The 15,550-nt window shown below is 42.4% G+C and overlaps 1 protein-coding gene across 12 annotated transcripts in view; it reads right to left on the reverse strand.

Moving 5' to 3' along the window:
• Positions 1-15,550, reverse strand: part of CalpA (calpain A) — a 75,057-nt gene that overhangs the window by 44,580 nt on the left and 14,927 nt on the right. For 6 of the 12 annotated variants that reach the window (XM_022080215.2, XM_022080213.2, XM_022080214.2 and 3 more), the window contains one exon: positions 7,273-7,437. The exons of 3 other annotated variants lie outside the window; for them this stretch is intronic. In XM_022080215.2, coding sequence (XP_021935907.2) covers positions 7,273-7,437 — 165 coding nt within the window. Of the gene's footprint in view, positions 1-5,744; positions 5,849-7,272; positions 7,438-8,530; positions 8,671-8,813; positions 8,959-15,550 lie in introns of those variants that run through there. 3 more of the 12 variants (XM_022080221.2, XM_022080222.2, XM_087353848.1) reach the window with 3 other exon arrangements.

Raw genomic sequence — 15,550 nt, forward strand, 5'->3', positions numbered from 1 at the left:
TTGTGCACGACCCATTGCGGACTCCCCTAATGCTTGCTTTAGCATTTCATAGGTTTCCGTAGCCGTTTTGGCGAGTCTTTGGCAAGAGATTCAGGCAGAATCGCAGATGGTGCTTGACAGGCTGACAAAGAAAGATTTCCAGGGATGCTTCCAGGCTTGGCAGCGGCGCTGGGATCGTTGTGTTCACTCCCAGGGGAACTACTTCGAGGGTGATGGATGAATTTAATACCTGAGATAAGTGTACGGGTTTTTATACGCGCAGTCTTGAAACTTTCCGATCGCACCTCGTACTGTATTTATGTCTGCATGGTCGCCATGTTGGCAGACGTAACAAATTACGTAAGTGGAGTGACATCCAGTGGTATGACTTTCACACCTGATTACAGAGGCTGTAGTGAAGTTACAGTTTATGATATTCCATATATTATTCCATCATGGCGACGGAGCGCAAGTTACCTGAAAAACGGTTACTTCTGGACGACATTTTCGGAGTGATATCTCAGGACGTCATGGCGGCGAGTAATAAAGACGGGACTGTTGTGCCGTGTAGTCTAGTTAAAGTTTACCGACGTTTCAGAGATGCTCACTGCCTCCATCGTCAGGGTGATGAGGCCAATGCTCTGAGTTCCGACATGAATGTCTCGCTGTAACTCAGGGCTTCGGCCGAAGGCTCGTGGCCACTGATGGATACCATCTCGTTTTGGCCTACCCGCCATAACCTTCGTAAAATTTTGTTCCTCTGCAAGTCTGTTATTTACAGGTGAGACATGCGACTAGAATTTCTAATGCGAATTGTCACTCACATATTTCAAAACGATAATATATCAAGTGTCCTCTTGTGTTATCTTATCGATCCATGATTTACTTACTCATGTCTAAAATTATCGACTTCATTTTACAGAATCGAAACACACTGAAAATTTACTGTTCACTTATTCATTGCCCTCTGTATGTTTTTGTACAATGCGAGAAAACAAGCCAGCACAGTACGTATTAACGCCTGAAAATTTGTTGTGTAGATTCGCAACTGTCATCTAAACGCAAAGATTTACAATGCCCTATCAAACAACTTTTCATATCGGCGAGTCAAACTGTTAAATTCTCTTAAAATGTGTTTCAGTAATTGGTCTTTCAAGCTACGTATCCACTCGCTCAAGAATTGACAATTGGTAGTAGTGGGAAGATTTGTATGAACTAATTAAAATGATTCCCCGTGCAATATAAAGCAAAATGTCATCTCTTATCATGCGCGTAACGATTACTCACTTCGACATTCAAGTTAACACACCCGTAACAGGAAAGGTCACTATAGAAACAAACTTCCTGCTTCGCGCATGAAGTTAAACCATCGCTCAGCGAGATTCAGCTGCAGAAAAGTTGCTAAAAGAAGATGAAACTATTTTCCCCAGGTATAAACGAGCTGGAAGTGTATTTCTACGCCCTCTGAATACCTTCGTGGCGTGACACGGACATTTACCATCTCAGAGGCTCACAGAACAATACTTTCTTATAAAACGTTGAATTGTATTACTAACAGTTGGCATCCCTGAGTGAAGATGGCAGCGCTGTAGTGCAGCGGAAGTGCAATGTCAACTGTCACGCACCACGTCACAAGACTGACGTAACAGACGACATTGTAAAAGACTGGGTTATCCACAGTATACATAACGATAACAAATCACGTCAACTGTCTGACTTTTAATCCGTTAAAGCCCAATGTTTACTCTAAGACCCACCTTCTTCAACGTAAACTGATCACTTCCTAAAAGAGGATGAATAATTTGCCCATCGTATCTGCGAAATATAGCCACGGTGGTCTAGCGGTTAGAACGCTGGCCTTGTAATCCTGGGGTCTCGGGTTCGATTCCCGGCGGTGCCCGAATTTATAATTTGTGTTGGGCAAGGCCGTGGTCTAGGCAACGCGGAGTTTTCCTCCGGGGGCTTCCCCGGTTTCTCCGTGGCATCCCAACAATTACTCCATTCACACACAGAAGAAGGCAATGGCAAACCACTTCTGGATCATCTGCCAAGAACGTATATGAACAGGTCCCAGTCCGAGAAAAGGATGGAAGGATCCTGTTCATATGGACCTGTCGTCAGACAGAACACTAAATAATAATAATAATAATAATAATCTGCGAACTATGGTGCTTTGAGCTACGGACTTAATTTGTAAACGTTTACAAGAGCTTCGATTCCAGCAGGTTATTGGCTGACAAACCGACAAAGTATTCACGCTGGTATTTCTTAAGTGGCCGACTGAAAGGCTATAATCTGTTTTGGTTAACAAACTTGTGAATATTCACACAATGAGTCAGTCATGACGACATTGACATTTCTGGATTGTACTAAAAATGCAAAACGTTATGGAACGCGAGAGATGAAGGAATGAACTAATTACGTTAGGAAATCGATGTTCAAAACAGAATACACCCTGAAATTAAATCACGTAGTCGAAGCAGATTGGAGCAGGGACAAATGATTTGTACATGCCGAAACTATTAAGGTTTGACAGTCGCAGGTGATTTCTATTTTATTCTTGATAGTCAGAGACCAGTTCCTTCATAATTGTTGGAATACGAAATCCACAGAGTTTACTCCTTTTCCTAATCCATTTCCTTGCCAAAAATAGATAACCTTTTCTTCAATTTTGTCCAATAAATTTGATATTTCACTCAGCAGGAATGCAAAAACTACAAACACACCATTACGCGTTACTTCTGCAAGGCGCCATTTTATTTTACGCTACGCGCCTAAATGTGAACACGAGCCCGAATTCAAGCAATCTGACATCACGAACAAAAATTTACTGTTGCCCTTAGAGAGGCTCAGGTATGAGGCAGAGACACTCGTGACTCATGTTCGTTAAACGGGCTTCCCGCTCTGCTGACACCGAGCATTAACGGCCTATTTCCAAAACGCCGCCTCCAAGCGTCTGGGTCCCCACCCCCACCCCTCGGTTACGCTATGTAGAACGCAGAATTCGCATTGCGGTATTGGCCAGACGCCGGCGTGGCGGGATGTTTCCCGTGGTCTGGAAAACAGTCCTCTGAGTTAATTCAATCAACATATTTTCCCTAGTATCTGGCGAATGTAGAAAACGTGTTCAGTTGCAGATCTATTACGACAGAATCCACACTGCTGTTCCCCCGGATATGGAAACAGTTGTGTAAAAGGAGCGGATATGAAAAACAACGGATAACGAGGGTTTATCTGTACATATTTTCCGTGAGCTGCATACCCTTACCAACACATGAAAGAATTCGGTCCCAGCTAATTTTAAGATTTATCGTATTTGCCTGGAGGGACTGAGGAAAGCGACGAAGAGCCTCTGTCAGGATAGCCGGTTTCCGGGCCGAGATTTGAACTCGGGACTTCTCTAACACGTAGCAGGGTACCCACGACTCAGCTGTGACGTTCGTTAAACTCCTATTTCATACCAAGACATAGGGGATCCCATTCTACGTAACAAAAACACCGAATGGTATGAGAAATTTGTGTGCAAGTATCCCAGACTTCAAGAGTGTTTTGAAAGGCACGTGGCATTGAATGTCCAGGTGTTTCACTCCAGCTGCTTTGAGCATAATCCTCATGGCAAGAAAATGTTGGCCGCATTAAGGTTACGAACAGAAATGGAAATCTGACGTCACCAACTTCCGGTTGTGAGACATTACGTGCCGCTAACCGACGAGGAACTCGAGACGCAGCTGACAATCAACGAACAAAGTCTATCATTATCGTGAATGTGTCTTTAACGAAACAAAGACATTATTGGCCACGTCCTTAGCTCAGGTTCTGATGGGCCTGTGAATGGAAATTCACAATCGCCTCTGTCAAACGTCATAAAGGAATGAAAGAGGAATTGAGGCAAGGATCAGCTGGTAGACGACTTTTGTATTGAAATAAATGCCTCGTTGGCTCCTCACTTCAGTACCGAGTGGCTTCAAGTGAGGTTCGTGTTGGACTAAGCGGCAATGGTCCGAGGTTTCCTTCCAGTTACTCGGTTGTACCCAGCTGGCCATACCAAGATAATTTCTCCAACACGAACAGCCGCGGACATCTGAGGACATGTTTTTATACTGACAAATGTCACGACATTATTATATGTGAAAAAGCTCGCAAAAAATTCACTGTCATGACCACGGATCGCGACTACTTCAACTTTCGACCGTAGGAGTTCTCACAGACGACTCGCAAGGCGTTGTTCGTGGTGCGCCTGCGCATATAACGCCCCAGAGTTTGAAGTGCGCGTAATAGTGTTGTGTGGGAGTACTTTTAACTGCTATGAATAATATTTTACGAGTTCTACAAACTTTGGCATCCATATTAACAAACAAACTGCACAGCATATGAAAACTAACGAAGTCCACTTTAGTATCTGATGGCCATTATGCACGCTAAAGCCGTCCAAATACACAAAAATCACAAAAATTCGCAAAATATAAGCATTTAATCCAAACAAAATAAAGAACAAGCGAAGTAGCATCTGAGGTTCTCACGGTGGTGAGAGAGAAGATGTCTGTCTTCTGGGTCACAGCGCCAGAGTTCTCTGGCATCGGCAAGTCGCCTCTGCAGAACAAGCAAGAGTCTGGTCGCACCTTAACCATTTAAAGCCTACTGGTAATTATATGTACGAGGTGCGATCGGAAGGTTTTCAGACTGCGCGTATAAAAACCCGTACACTTATCTCAGGTATTAAATTCATCCATCACCCTCGAAGTAGTTCCCCTGGGAGTGAACACAACGATCCCAGCGCCGCTGCCAAGCCTGGAAGCATCCCTGGAAATCTTTCTTTGTCAGCCTGTCAAGCACCATCTGCGATTCTGCCTGAATCTCTTGCCAAAGACTCGCCAAAACGGCTACGGAAACCTATGAAATGCTAAAGCAAGCATTTCGGGAGTCCGCAATGAGTCGTGCACAAACTTTTGTGTGGCATTCACGTTTTAAAAATGGCCGAACCTCTGTCGATGATGACGAGCGTTCTGGACGACCATCTTGGAGCACAACGCCCGAAAACGTTACGAAGATTCGGCAGACCATTCACGAAGATCGACGTCGTACCATCAACGACTTGTGCGACATTGTTGGGATAGGCTATGAGACCTGTCAGCTGATTCTAAAGGAAGAACTCCACATGCGACGCATCCTGTCTGAGGACCAGAAGCAGAATCGACTTCTCGTTTGTCAGGAGCTCAAAGAACTTGCAAGAACCGACCCCAACTTCCTTTCTAAGCTCCGTGTGACTTCTTCCTCTTCCCAAAGATGAAAATTCAGCTAAAGGGAAGGAGATTTGAGACGATAGAAGAGATTCAGGAAGAATCGCAGATGGTGCTTGACAGGCTGACAAAGAAAGATTTCCAGGGATGCTTCCAGGCTTGGCAGCGGCGCTGGGATCGTTGTGTTCACTCCCAGGGGAACTACTTCGAGGGTGATGGATAAATTTAATACCTGAGATAAGTGTACGGGTTTTTATACGCGCAGTCTTGAAACTTTCCGATCGCACCTCGTACCACCAGCTTCAACAGTTTCACTACGCATTTTTGTATTTATAGGTTTCGTATGATTCTCAGATGAAACAGCAGTGACCAGTCGACCTTCGTAATGGTAAAATGTGAATTCTTAAAAGCACGTACTGAATTCTTCAACATTATTTGAACGCGCCTCGGCTTCAACCAGAATTTGACTTTTACAAAATTTCAAAATCGATCAATTTCTCTCCTCGCCTTACCTTCTCTTCAACCTACCTCTAACAGAATGACGAGCGGGCACTGCCTTGGAACCTTCGTAGCCGTAAATCTATGTTCCCCCTCGTTAAATGAAGTGTCTCTCATTCTTTCTGCCTCAAAGGAACACGCGATCCCCAGTTCTTGGTCTCTTACATATCAGTTCAAATGATTCGTGTGAGGCAAGACGCGTGGAATCACGAAGGGTGGGCATTTGACCCGCCCAGCTCAGCTCGGCACTCCACTTCAGACGCTGGTACACGCACGCTATAATGCTTACTGGATGGAATAGTTCAGACACCGCCGATTTGTGTCCAAGCGCGGGACAGGTGTGATTCATGCTTGTTTACGACTGTAGTTACCTTCATGAAGGGACATTTAGCACTCGCATGAGAACCTTGACGAGGCAGAAAAATATGGATCACTCGGATAATAAAAAGGCCGACAACAGACTCCCGAAGATGGCGATAAAAGGATGACCACATCCAAAATCTAACCCAAGCCACTTCCCCGTGCTTTACAGTCCGTGATTCTGAACAGACGAACAAAATCAAGATAGGCCCTCGAATACTTTCACTACACATCGCGTTATGATAATCAAACAACAAAATATTTCCATTCAGTCGCCATGTTATTTCCATAAACGAAGTCGTAATAAAATTCGCGTATCTCTTCATAATGTGGCACTATAAAATACCTACGATCTCGTATTAATGACGTTTGGAATACCATTGATGTCTGTAATGGATCATAAGATAAGTAAGTCTGATTAAAGGTATATAATATCCTAAATTTCCAGACACTGTAGAACAGACAGTTGTATATACGAACGACGCGGGTTAATAACAAGAGAGCATCTCCGAGTGTTAGTTAAATATATCCCATACACTTCGTTGATGTCAGCGGCTGGAATATTCAGAGCAGCTCTGTGATTCACAGGCTTTGCCTCTCAATGCTACATCGACTCCAGCGACAAGTTAAAACGGTGGAGAGAATGGAAACGCCAATTTTCACCAAACTTGGACTTTCTAATCCTTGAAGAGATTTCAGAAAGGTAAAAACTCCGAGAACCTGTAATCGTGGTGTATTCAACGTTACGTATCAGGTCCATGGAACGTTTTCGAACAACACAGATGTTAGTCAGCATGTGTCAAATTTTCCCCACTAACAATGCAGAAACTCAGTTTTTTCGAAAATAAATTTGATAAATTTTGTACTTTCGGCGAAATTTGTAAAGATTATACTACAATAAATTTCACAACTGTTCAGCACAGATAAGGGTTCATTCCCGTCAATTTTGACGAGTAATACGCTAAGCCATTATTAATATTATTATTATTATTAAACAAAAAATTCTCGTTTACAAAAGCTACAAGTTTTCGCTGTTAAGTGTGTTTAAGCGACACTGGAGTTACATACAGTATTTATATTCGCACACATTACAGGCCTCACTCTGCCGCATAAAGGTCGCAGTTTTTTAAATACTATAAACATAATATTATCAATTATTCTGTATGGATGTGAAACGTGGTTTCTTATCGTGACTCACCACTTTGAGGTTGAATATCGATGGCAGCACCCTCTTGATTTCGCTTGCAGTCCTGATGAACACGTCTCCCGGCGTGCCTCTCCCACCCCTTCCCCCGTGACCGTCCTTCAGAAGGTCGTCCTGCTCTTGCGTTGGGTCATCGTCGCACTCCCCCATGGCTCGGCTCTAAGCAACACGTACATCAAGGCTGAATCGAACCCAGGCCATCCACTTTTATGAGCAACTATTATTATAAATTATTCCCCTTCTACAATTACGATCTGTCAACCCCCGTGGTGGTGAAGTTGGTAGCATTGCTCAGACGTGCCACGCCCCTCCAGGATTGCACTTGAAACAAACGAAATTCAACATCGCGATACTTCCTACCTAGCAGGTCTGTGTAGTTAAACGTATCTAGTTCGGGCCGAATTTGTGCTGCTGTCAAAAAGCTTGTCTTACTACCAGATACTAACCGTGTCTTAAACGCATTTTGTTTTTGGTCTGCACATGGTCGTTTTAAGACAATGAATTTTCTGAATCATAAAGACCAATAACGAATTACTCTGTATACGGTAATGACGTATGCGATGTAAACACGTCACGTCTAAATGGAGATGTTACTGTATCTATAAACACACAGATGGCCTTGAGATGTTCCGTCTCATTCAGTTCGAACACAAGTTAAAGCGAAACAACTGTCACTTTATGTGGCTTAACATTAAAAACACATCCTTTCCATTGTCGGAAACGACACTGAACCTCCGTTAACACGCCTCTGCGATCAGGAACCTACTTGCACACAAATTCAAACCAAAATATTTTCTGAATCACAAAATGTATTTATTTATTGACTGACAACTATAATTTATCAACGGGCGATGATACAGTGACAGGATGCCAACACTGGAGGGTAGTTCAGGCACCGAACACTCCTACCAACTTTATGGGTACAGTTATCCCTTGCACACATTCAAAGAAAGTACTGAGGGTGGATATCGGACAGGAAGCGGTCGTGCCATTTGCGTCCCGCTCACACAAATCGGTTTCAGACATGCAGTAAGACGTCTTGATCAATTTCCTCGAAGTATTCTATACCAACAAACACTGTGCTATCACTTAACCTCTCAGGGGGGCCCAGGGTCGTGTTCAAGTACAAGACCATTCGGTTTTCTTCGACATTTCAGACACACACTTAGAGTTAGAATAGCGCTAATACCCCCCCCCCCCCCGGGCCAAAGAAACTCGAATTAAAACGGTAAAAATTACGCGATCACCGTACTGTATAACTGTCGAGTGTGGTCTTATTGATTGTGGCGTCGTCTTCTAATTTTCGGAGGAACGTACAGCCTCCATCAACAGAGCGGTAGAGAACCACATGGCTTCACAGCACAGATGACCACAATCGGCATTATCATTGCATTACAACCTCAAATTTCATATACTGTATAGCAGTTCCCCCCCCCCCCACACACACACACACACACACGCACGACCACTTCACGTGCCGCACTGGAAATACTGGAGAAACAAACACAATGGATAGAACAACATGACAAACGAACCTATCAGACAAAATGGTGGTACGCTGGGGACTGGTTCAGGAACAGCACACAGGCCTGCTGGCCTCACAATTGCCAGACACACAACACACCTATCTTACAGCACAGAGACAAGTGAACTGAATGTAGCGAACTCAGCGGACTATGAAGAAACACGTCATCAACGCCCCAATGCCAACAAGGGTTATAATTCCATATCGAAGCGCATACATATGGACTCTACGTCCAAGCATGCACTTTCAGATATCCTTGGACTACTACTTCCCGAAATTCTACTGAAGAATCAAGATGCAGAATAAGTTGTTCAATTGGATGACTACTGTGCGAAAAATATCTAATTATTTGATGAGTCTCCATCAACTACGGAAGTTGTATGGCTTGGAATTAAATGTGTATGGAAAGCAGTTGGAACAGAGTGACCTTTTTAGATAAGGTAAAAGATGCCCTTATTACTTAACACCACGTAATTCAGCATTTTATGGTTTATCCCAGTATCCAACGGGTAGTAGGCCCTATGAGCCCCACAGCAATGTGTACGTCGCACATGCGCAAATCCCTGCTCTGCTTGTCAAAGCGTCTGTACAGATGCCAACTTAGTTTAACCAAGAAATAAATATCTTAACCTGTGAGTCATTCGGTCCATGTCTCTGAAAGCGGAACATGACATTTTTCCTGGACAGCTGAGTTAATCTTGAAATGTCTGTTGATCCGTTGATTTAAAGAGTAAATTTTGGACCGCATTTAATCCTGGTCAGCAGTTGTTCCTTCACCTGACATCGTTTCGATGCGTAGAAAAAGTGTATTATCAGAGGGAATAATTCTTTTTAGGACTTCCGACATATTTTTCACAATGCATAATTTCGCACATTTAATGATTATTGGAAGTAATAATGTCTCTCCGATGGTATTAGGCTTATTATTTTTGATTTTATGCATGAGACCTCGAGGTACAATGCACGTCTTTATTTTTAGGTTATACTAAATAACTGAGATAATATTAATTGATAATAATAATCAACACGCGTTTTGAATTTCTTTGTCCCTTTTTAATTTCAAGCCTTCACCAATCACACCAAAATCCGTCATTAAATATGACACGTTCAACAAATAAATTCTAAGACATCTGGGCTGCTTGATCAGAGTTAAATGAACTACTTTTTTATGGGTTTTACAACGTAAGTAAGTACACAGACAATTTTATCAGTTGTAAGTTTAGTTTTGAACCGTTCTCACTTTCAATGTTTCGCGCACCACCTCGGTACGCGCAGCCTTGTTTGGTAACCAGTATACTAGATAAATGAAAGAAGCAAGATTCCGATCCAGATAACATTCATTGACTCACACAATAGACACACACATTGTCTGATGATTTCAACTAATCGTAACGTCATTGCAGCTGCGCACTGGGTTTAACATTGACATCGACACAACCTCGAAAACCACACAAAATGACGTGATACATTTTATCCAGCCACCTTTCTCCACGGGGGCAGAAGTGTAGTTCAGGTTACTAATGATAGATGGTTCTATATGCTGGTTACGGAGCGTCTGATGAACTGCAATTGGTCCAGGGTTTCTGAACCAGCGGTCGGCCGTTTATTTTGTTCGACAAGCATTCTTTGTTGTACTCTTTAGTGTAAAAGAGTTAGTGATACAATTAAATATTCATTGTTAATGACGTCAGTATCTGGCAGAAACTGTTGGTGTGAGCAACGGTTCAAATTGATGGGGAAAAACAAGTGAAGTTCAGAACCGCCATGACATGTCTCCCTGATAAACATTTGGAGAGATCCTTACGAATAGGAACTATAGAAACTGAACTTGATTACTAAAGTAAAATCAATGCCAAATACCTCACTAATGACTGATTTGTCAAATAAAATTACTTATTAGAAGTAACATTTGTATGCGTAAGACGGTAGCTTGTTTAACGAACTGCAAATTCGTTTTAATAAATTATTCTACTTTATATCCCTGGTAGCCACGGTGGTCTAGCGGTTAGAACGCTGGCCTTGTAATCCTGGGGTCTCGGGTTCGAATTTATAACTTGTGTTGGGCAAGGCCGTGGTCTAGGCAACACGGAGTTTTCCTCCGGGGGCTTCCCCGGTTTCTCCGTGGCATCCCAACAATTACTCCATTCACACACAGAAGAAGGCAATGGCAAACCACTTCTGGATCATCTGCCAAGAACGTATATGAACAGGTCCCAGTCCGAGAAAAGGATGGAAGGATCCTGTTCATATGGACCTGTCGTCAGACAGAACACTAAATAAATATCCTTGGTGCCCGTGAGTTGTATGCTGACTTAGTCTAGTTGGACACCAGAACCGTTTCATTTTTCTGAAACAGTATCAGTTTCCCCGAGAATCTAACCCTCAGGAACGTGGTTTCAGGCCCGTCTTTAACACAATCTACACTAAATGGCACCTGAAGTCGATCTATCGATTTCGGAAGGAAAACCTTCAACAGACAGACATTCTCTGCGATATCATACTTCTGACGTCATTGTCATTGTTGAACCCGCCCTGTTTTTCCCTGTGATGTCTGCGTCTCATTCTTCGAAGTGCTGAAACATCGAGTGACATGTCGTAACCATGGCAACCTACGACCGTTTTGACAAACGTCCTGCAAGCAATCTCTGCTCGGGTCCCTCCCCAATGTCGCAAACTCAGGTGGTGCTGTGTGGGTTATTATGAATTATGTCGGCCGAGTGGTAGCTTTATAACTAATGGAAATGTATTCAGTTATACAACAAATTTCAACTTATTTCGAACACAGGTTGTAACAACACATATCTGTTCAAAACTCAATCGTTTCTAACAGCACGCAATGCCTCTCACTTGACCTAAATTTATTTAGGATAAGGGACCAGTTTTCCGCATTGCGCACTTCTGCAGTACACGCAGGCCGCGTCATTCTGTTAAACACTAGTAAAATGTTTTGCCCCGGGGGAGCATGCCGGTAGTCGAAGACGACACCACGTGTGTCACTCCATGCTTGTACAGTGTTCTTTCTGTGATATGATCTTCCAGAAGTCAACACTAAATACAGAAGTAATTGTTGCACTTAAATGACAACGAAGCAACAAGATTACAAAAGTACTAGAGGATTAAAACTCCAAAAATGTGCCAACAATGGGACCATACAAAATAAATGTATCTTCATGTAGCGAAAGATTCATAAATGTGCTTCGAAAATAAGCTTTCTGACAACAAGGAAATCGCCACATCTCCCAGTCTGCGATATTTTCTTTCTTCCTTTACCAGGAACACGTGGGCGGCGACTGGAAGCAATCAAAATGGATGTTATTCCCCTCGCCCCAGCCAGAGGCCACCGCCAAGTCGCCGTAGTACGCAACGCGACCTTAGAACCAATCACTCGCCTCTTTCTACGTCCATCTACACACAGCACGAAACTGAGGCTTTCTAGTCATTGGGACTTCGGCAACAGAACACAGCGGATTGTGGTAGGTTCAGAGTCTTATCAACTTGATATCGTAGTCTTTCCGTGATGATCTTAGCAGCCTGAGTGCATTTATAATTACACATCCTTCCTTCTCATATCGAATTTATGACTTCCCTTCCTTTCTCTCAATCGACTAACCGACACTACGTCACTAACTTGCCGGTGCAATGTAAACAAACCCTCATACAGTCCACGGTTGTAATCTTGAGACTTGAGGGGAGAGGAAGTGGGGTGAAGGAGGGCGGACAGCGGACTTACTGCATTCCTTGCGAGTCTCAAGATTACAGTCGCGGACTGTACTACGTAAACCAAAGACATTACCTGCCCAGGAAATGAGGCAGCGAGAAGCAAAGTACTGCCGCTGGGAAATGTTTTTCGAGTGGACAGTGCATCATGGCCGCTACCCCTCCCAAACCTCTGATCCACTTGTCTTTTAATTCTCATGACGTCGAGCGCATAGATTCGCCCCAACTATAGTATTTGACACGTTTTTTTATATATATTTCCACACGACGCTGATAGAAGCTCTGATTATACAGCGTCTTGTGATATAAATAAATTAATAATCAGAAATGAACAGATGTTGGCTAAGACGATAACGCGAACAAAAAAGGTTGAATACCACTGATTTACAGTGTTTGCAAGAGCACGGGTTTCTGACATGTTCCTACCATGAGGATGAGAGCTTCTAAAATTCTATCATTTAGTTTCAGTTTTAAATAGATAATATCCATGTCAACTGTCGATGTTGCCCTGAATATCGATACCGCTATCTCAGAGCATCATACGCCATCTATCTTTGTCCCTGAAGTATTTGTTGTGATACCGAAAAGAAAATTTAAAATAAATAAAAATTGTGAAATCACAGTGGGTTTCTTTGCAGCTACAACAGTCACTGTTGAAGTGTTGTAATTTATTTATTTTCCTTCCAACTTCCTTAGCAACTTCTATTTTAAGAACGCTTAAAATGCCAATTCTGAATCTGTGTTACTACAAATCGTGCAGAAGAAAACTTGGACTCTAAACACTCTTCTCTTCATAATATGTGGTGTAAAGGATATCAGAGTTTTCTGACCTGCAATATGACGAAATTTTAAGACAAATTTTACTAGTGGAGAGTGAATTATATTTTTAACGAGACCTTAATGCTTACATTCCTTCCTGTAAACCCTAATTCACAGGATTATAACATAAAGGCACATAAAATATTATTGGCCAAGTATCAATGCAAAGACAAGCTCACAGATATTAATAATACTGAAATAATACTAAACTCTTTTTATTATGGTTTAGGAATCTAGTTAGATTCATGTATCTTGAAGACACTATTAGGGAAATATTTTTTTATTGTAGGGCCTGCGTTCTTTTCTGGTTCATCAAATTTAGATAATCGTGTTTTCAAAATTTCTTGGGGATCGATAAAATTCTCTCTTTAAATATGACATAAATGCTGTGTTTTAATATCACAGTCATATAGATCCTGTTTAAGAAAATGTCTAAATAAATAAAATTAAAAATATTATTGAAGAATAACATTTCTTCATCATCTGCTACACGGATTGGGCTCATTAGACTGTCCCGGTTGCATCTTGCATTCATCTTGTTCTTGGTCAAAATATGTTTTCCCCTCGTAGTCGATAATGTAGAATCTGTTTTACCACAGCACTACGTGGTTGTCGTTCTGAATGCAATTTCCATTTATTTCTCATCTTTCAGAACACACTATATTTAGCTCATTTCTCATATCCTTCGCTTCTTGTAATCCATTACCCCCCACGATGGATCGCAAAAACTCTTTTTCTGTTGTTTGTATTCGTAAATAACTTCTCGTTAATGTTCAAACCTCACATTCGTAAAATTCAACCGGTGAGGCCTTAACCTTATGAAATACAACTATAACTGAGTACATTTTCGTATCTTCCTTTGTAGTAATATACGGATCACGCCGCACATCAGCTAAAAGACTGCTCTTTTATTATCTACGTCATAACATATAAAATTATTACAATGTAACCTAAATACCTATAAGCATGAATGCGTTCACTCGTTTCATTTTCCAAAACGATCTTTAACCCCTGGGTTATAGACTGCCTACCATGCAACTCCGTTTCTGTGTTGTTTCTTTTGGAGCGACAGGAAAATTATAATATTTAATTGTATCCATTTCTTCAGGTCATTTCCGATCCTGATATATAAATCTCATCAACATATACAACAGTTTCCAAAATTCATTCACTTATAATTTACTTCCATCTTCTTACAACATCGTCGAAACAAATATCCGTATTTCTATCGATGTCCCCAAATGGTCTCAAATTACTAATGCACCAAGTATTTTTAATATGCCTTACAGAGTTGCCTGATTCTGTCAAAGTCAGGGGAAATCCGGTTATCATTATGATTTACATGATATCTCGTCTGCTGAAACCACGAAAAACCTGCCACGAGAAACGGTATCTGGGACGAGATTCGAACCTGACACATCCTCAATACGAAGCAGAACACTAATCAATTGCTGTTTACCTACGAGTAATAAGGTCCATCTATGGAAGTGATATTAACCAATTAATGGACTAGTGCAGTGTCCTTTCGAGACATCAACCATTCGACCTAACACCCCTCCCAGTAACTAACTAACCAGATGGCTTACCGAACCCAAAGGTTCATCACCGAATTAACCAAAGCCCTCCACCGGACCCTGTCCTGGGCCAACAAAATCCAGTCTCCTTCAACTCCTATCTCCCATAGATCCCGCCTGAGATTATCCTCCCATCTACGTCTAGGTCTCCCCAGCGGTCTCTTCCCCTCAGGCTTCCAAAATAGTGGACCCAACCAACCAGCTGGCTTACGGAATCCGAAGGTTCATCACCGAATTAACCAAAGTCATCCACCGGACCCTGTCCTGGGCCAACAAAATCAGTCTCCAACTCCTATGTCCCATAGCTCCCGCCTGAGATTATCCTCCCATCTACGTCTAGGTCTCCCCAGAGGTCTCTTCTCCTCAGGCTTCCCAACCAATACCCGGTGCACACTCTCGTCCCATCCATGCGGGCTACATGCCCATCCCATCTCATTCTTCTCGACTTAATCACCCTGACAATACTGGGGGAGCAGTACAGATTTTTAAGCTCATCATTATGCAGTTTTCTCCACGCCCCATCGTCTTCCCTCTTAGGCCCAAATATCCTCCTCAACACCCGATTCTCAAACACCTTCAATCTGTGTTCCTCCCTCTGAGTGAGAGACCATGTTTCGCACCCATACAAAACAACATG

This window comes from Zootermopsis nevadensis, unplaced genomic scaffold (assembly GCF_977971745.1).
Source record: "Zootermopsis nevadensis isolate Lab colony 2312 unplaced genomic scaffold, Znev_1.0 Znev_ptg000022l, whole genome shotgun sequence".
NCBI lineage: Eukaryota > Metazoa > Arthropoda > Insecta > Blattodea > Termopsidae > Zootermopsis > Zootermopsis nevadensis.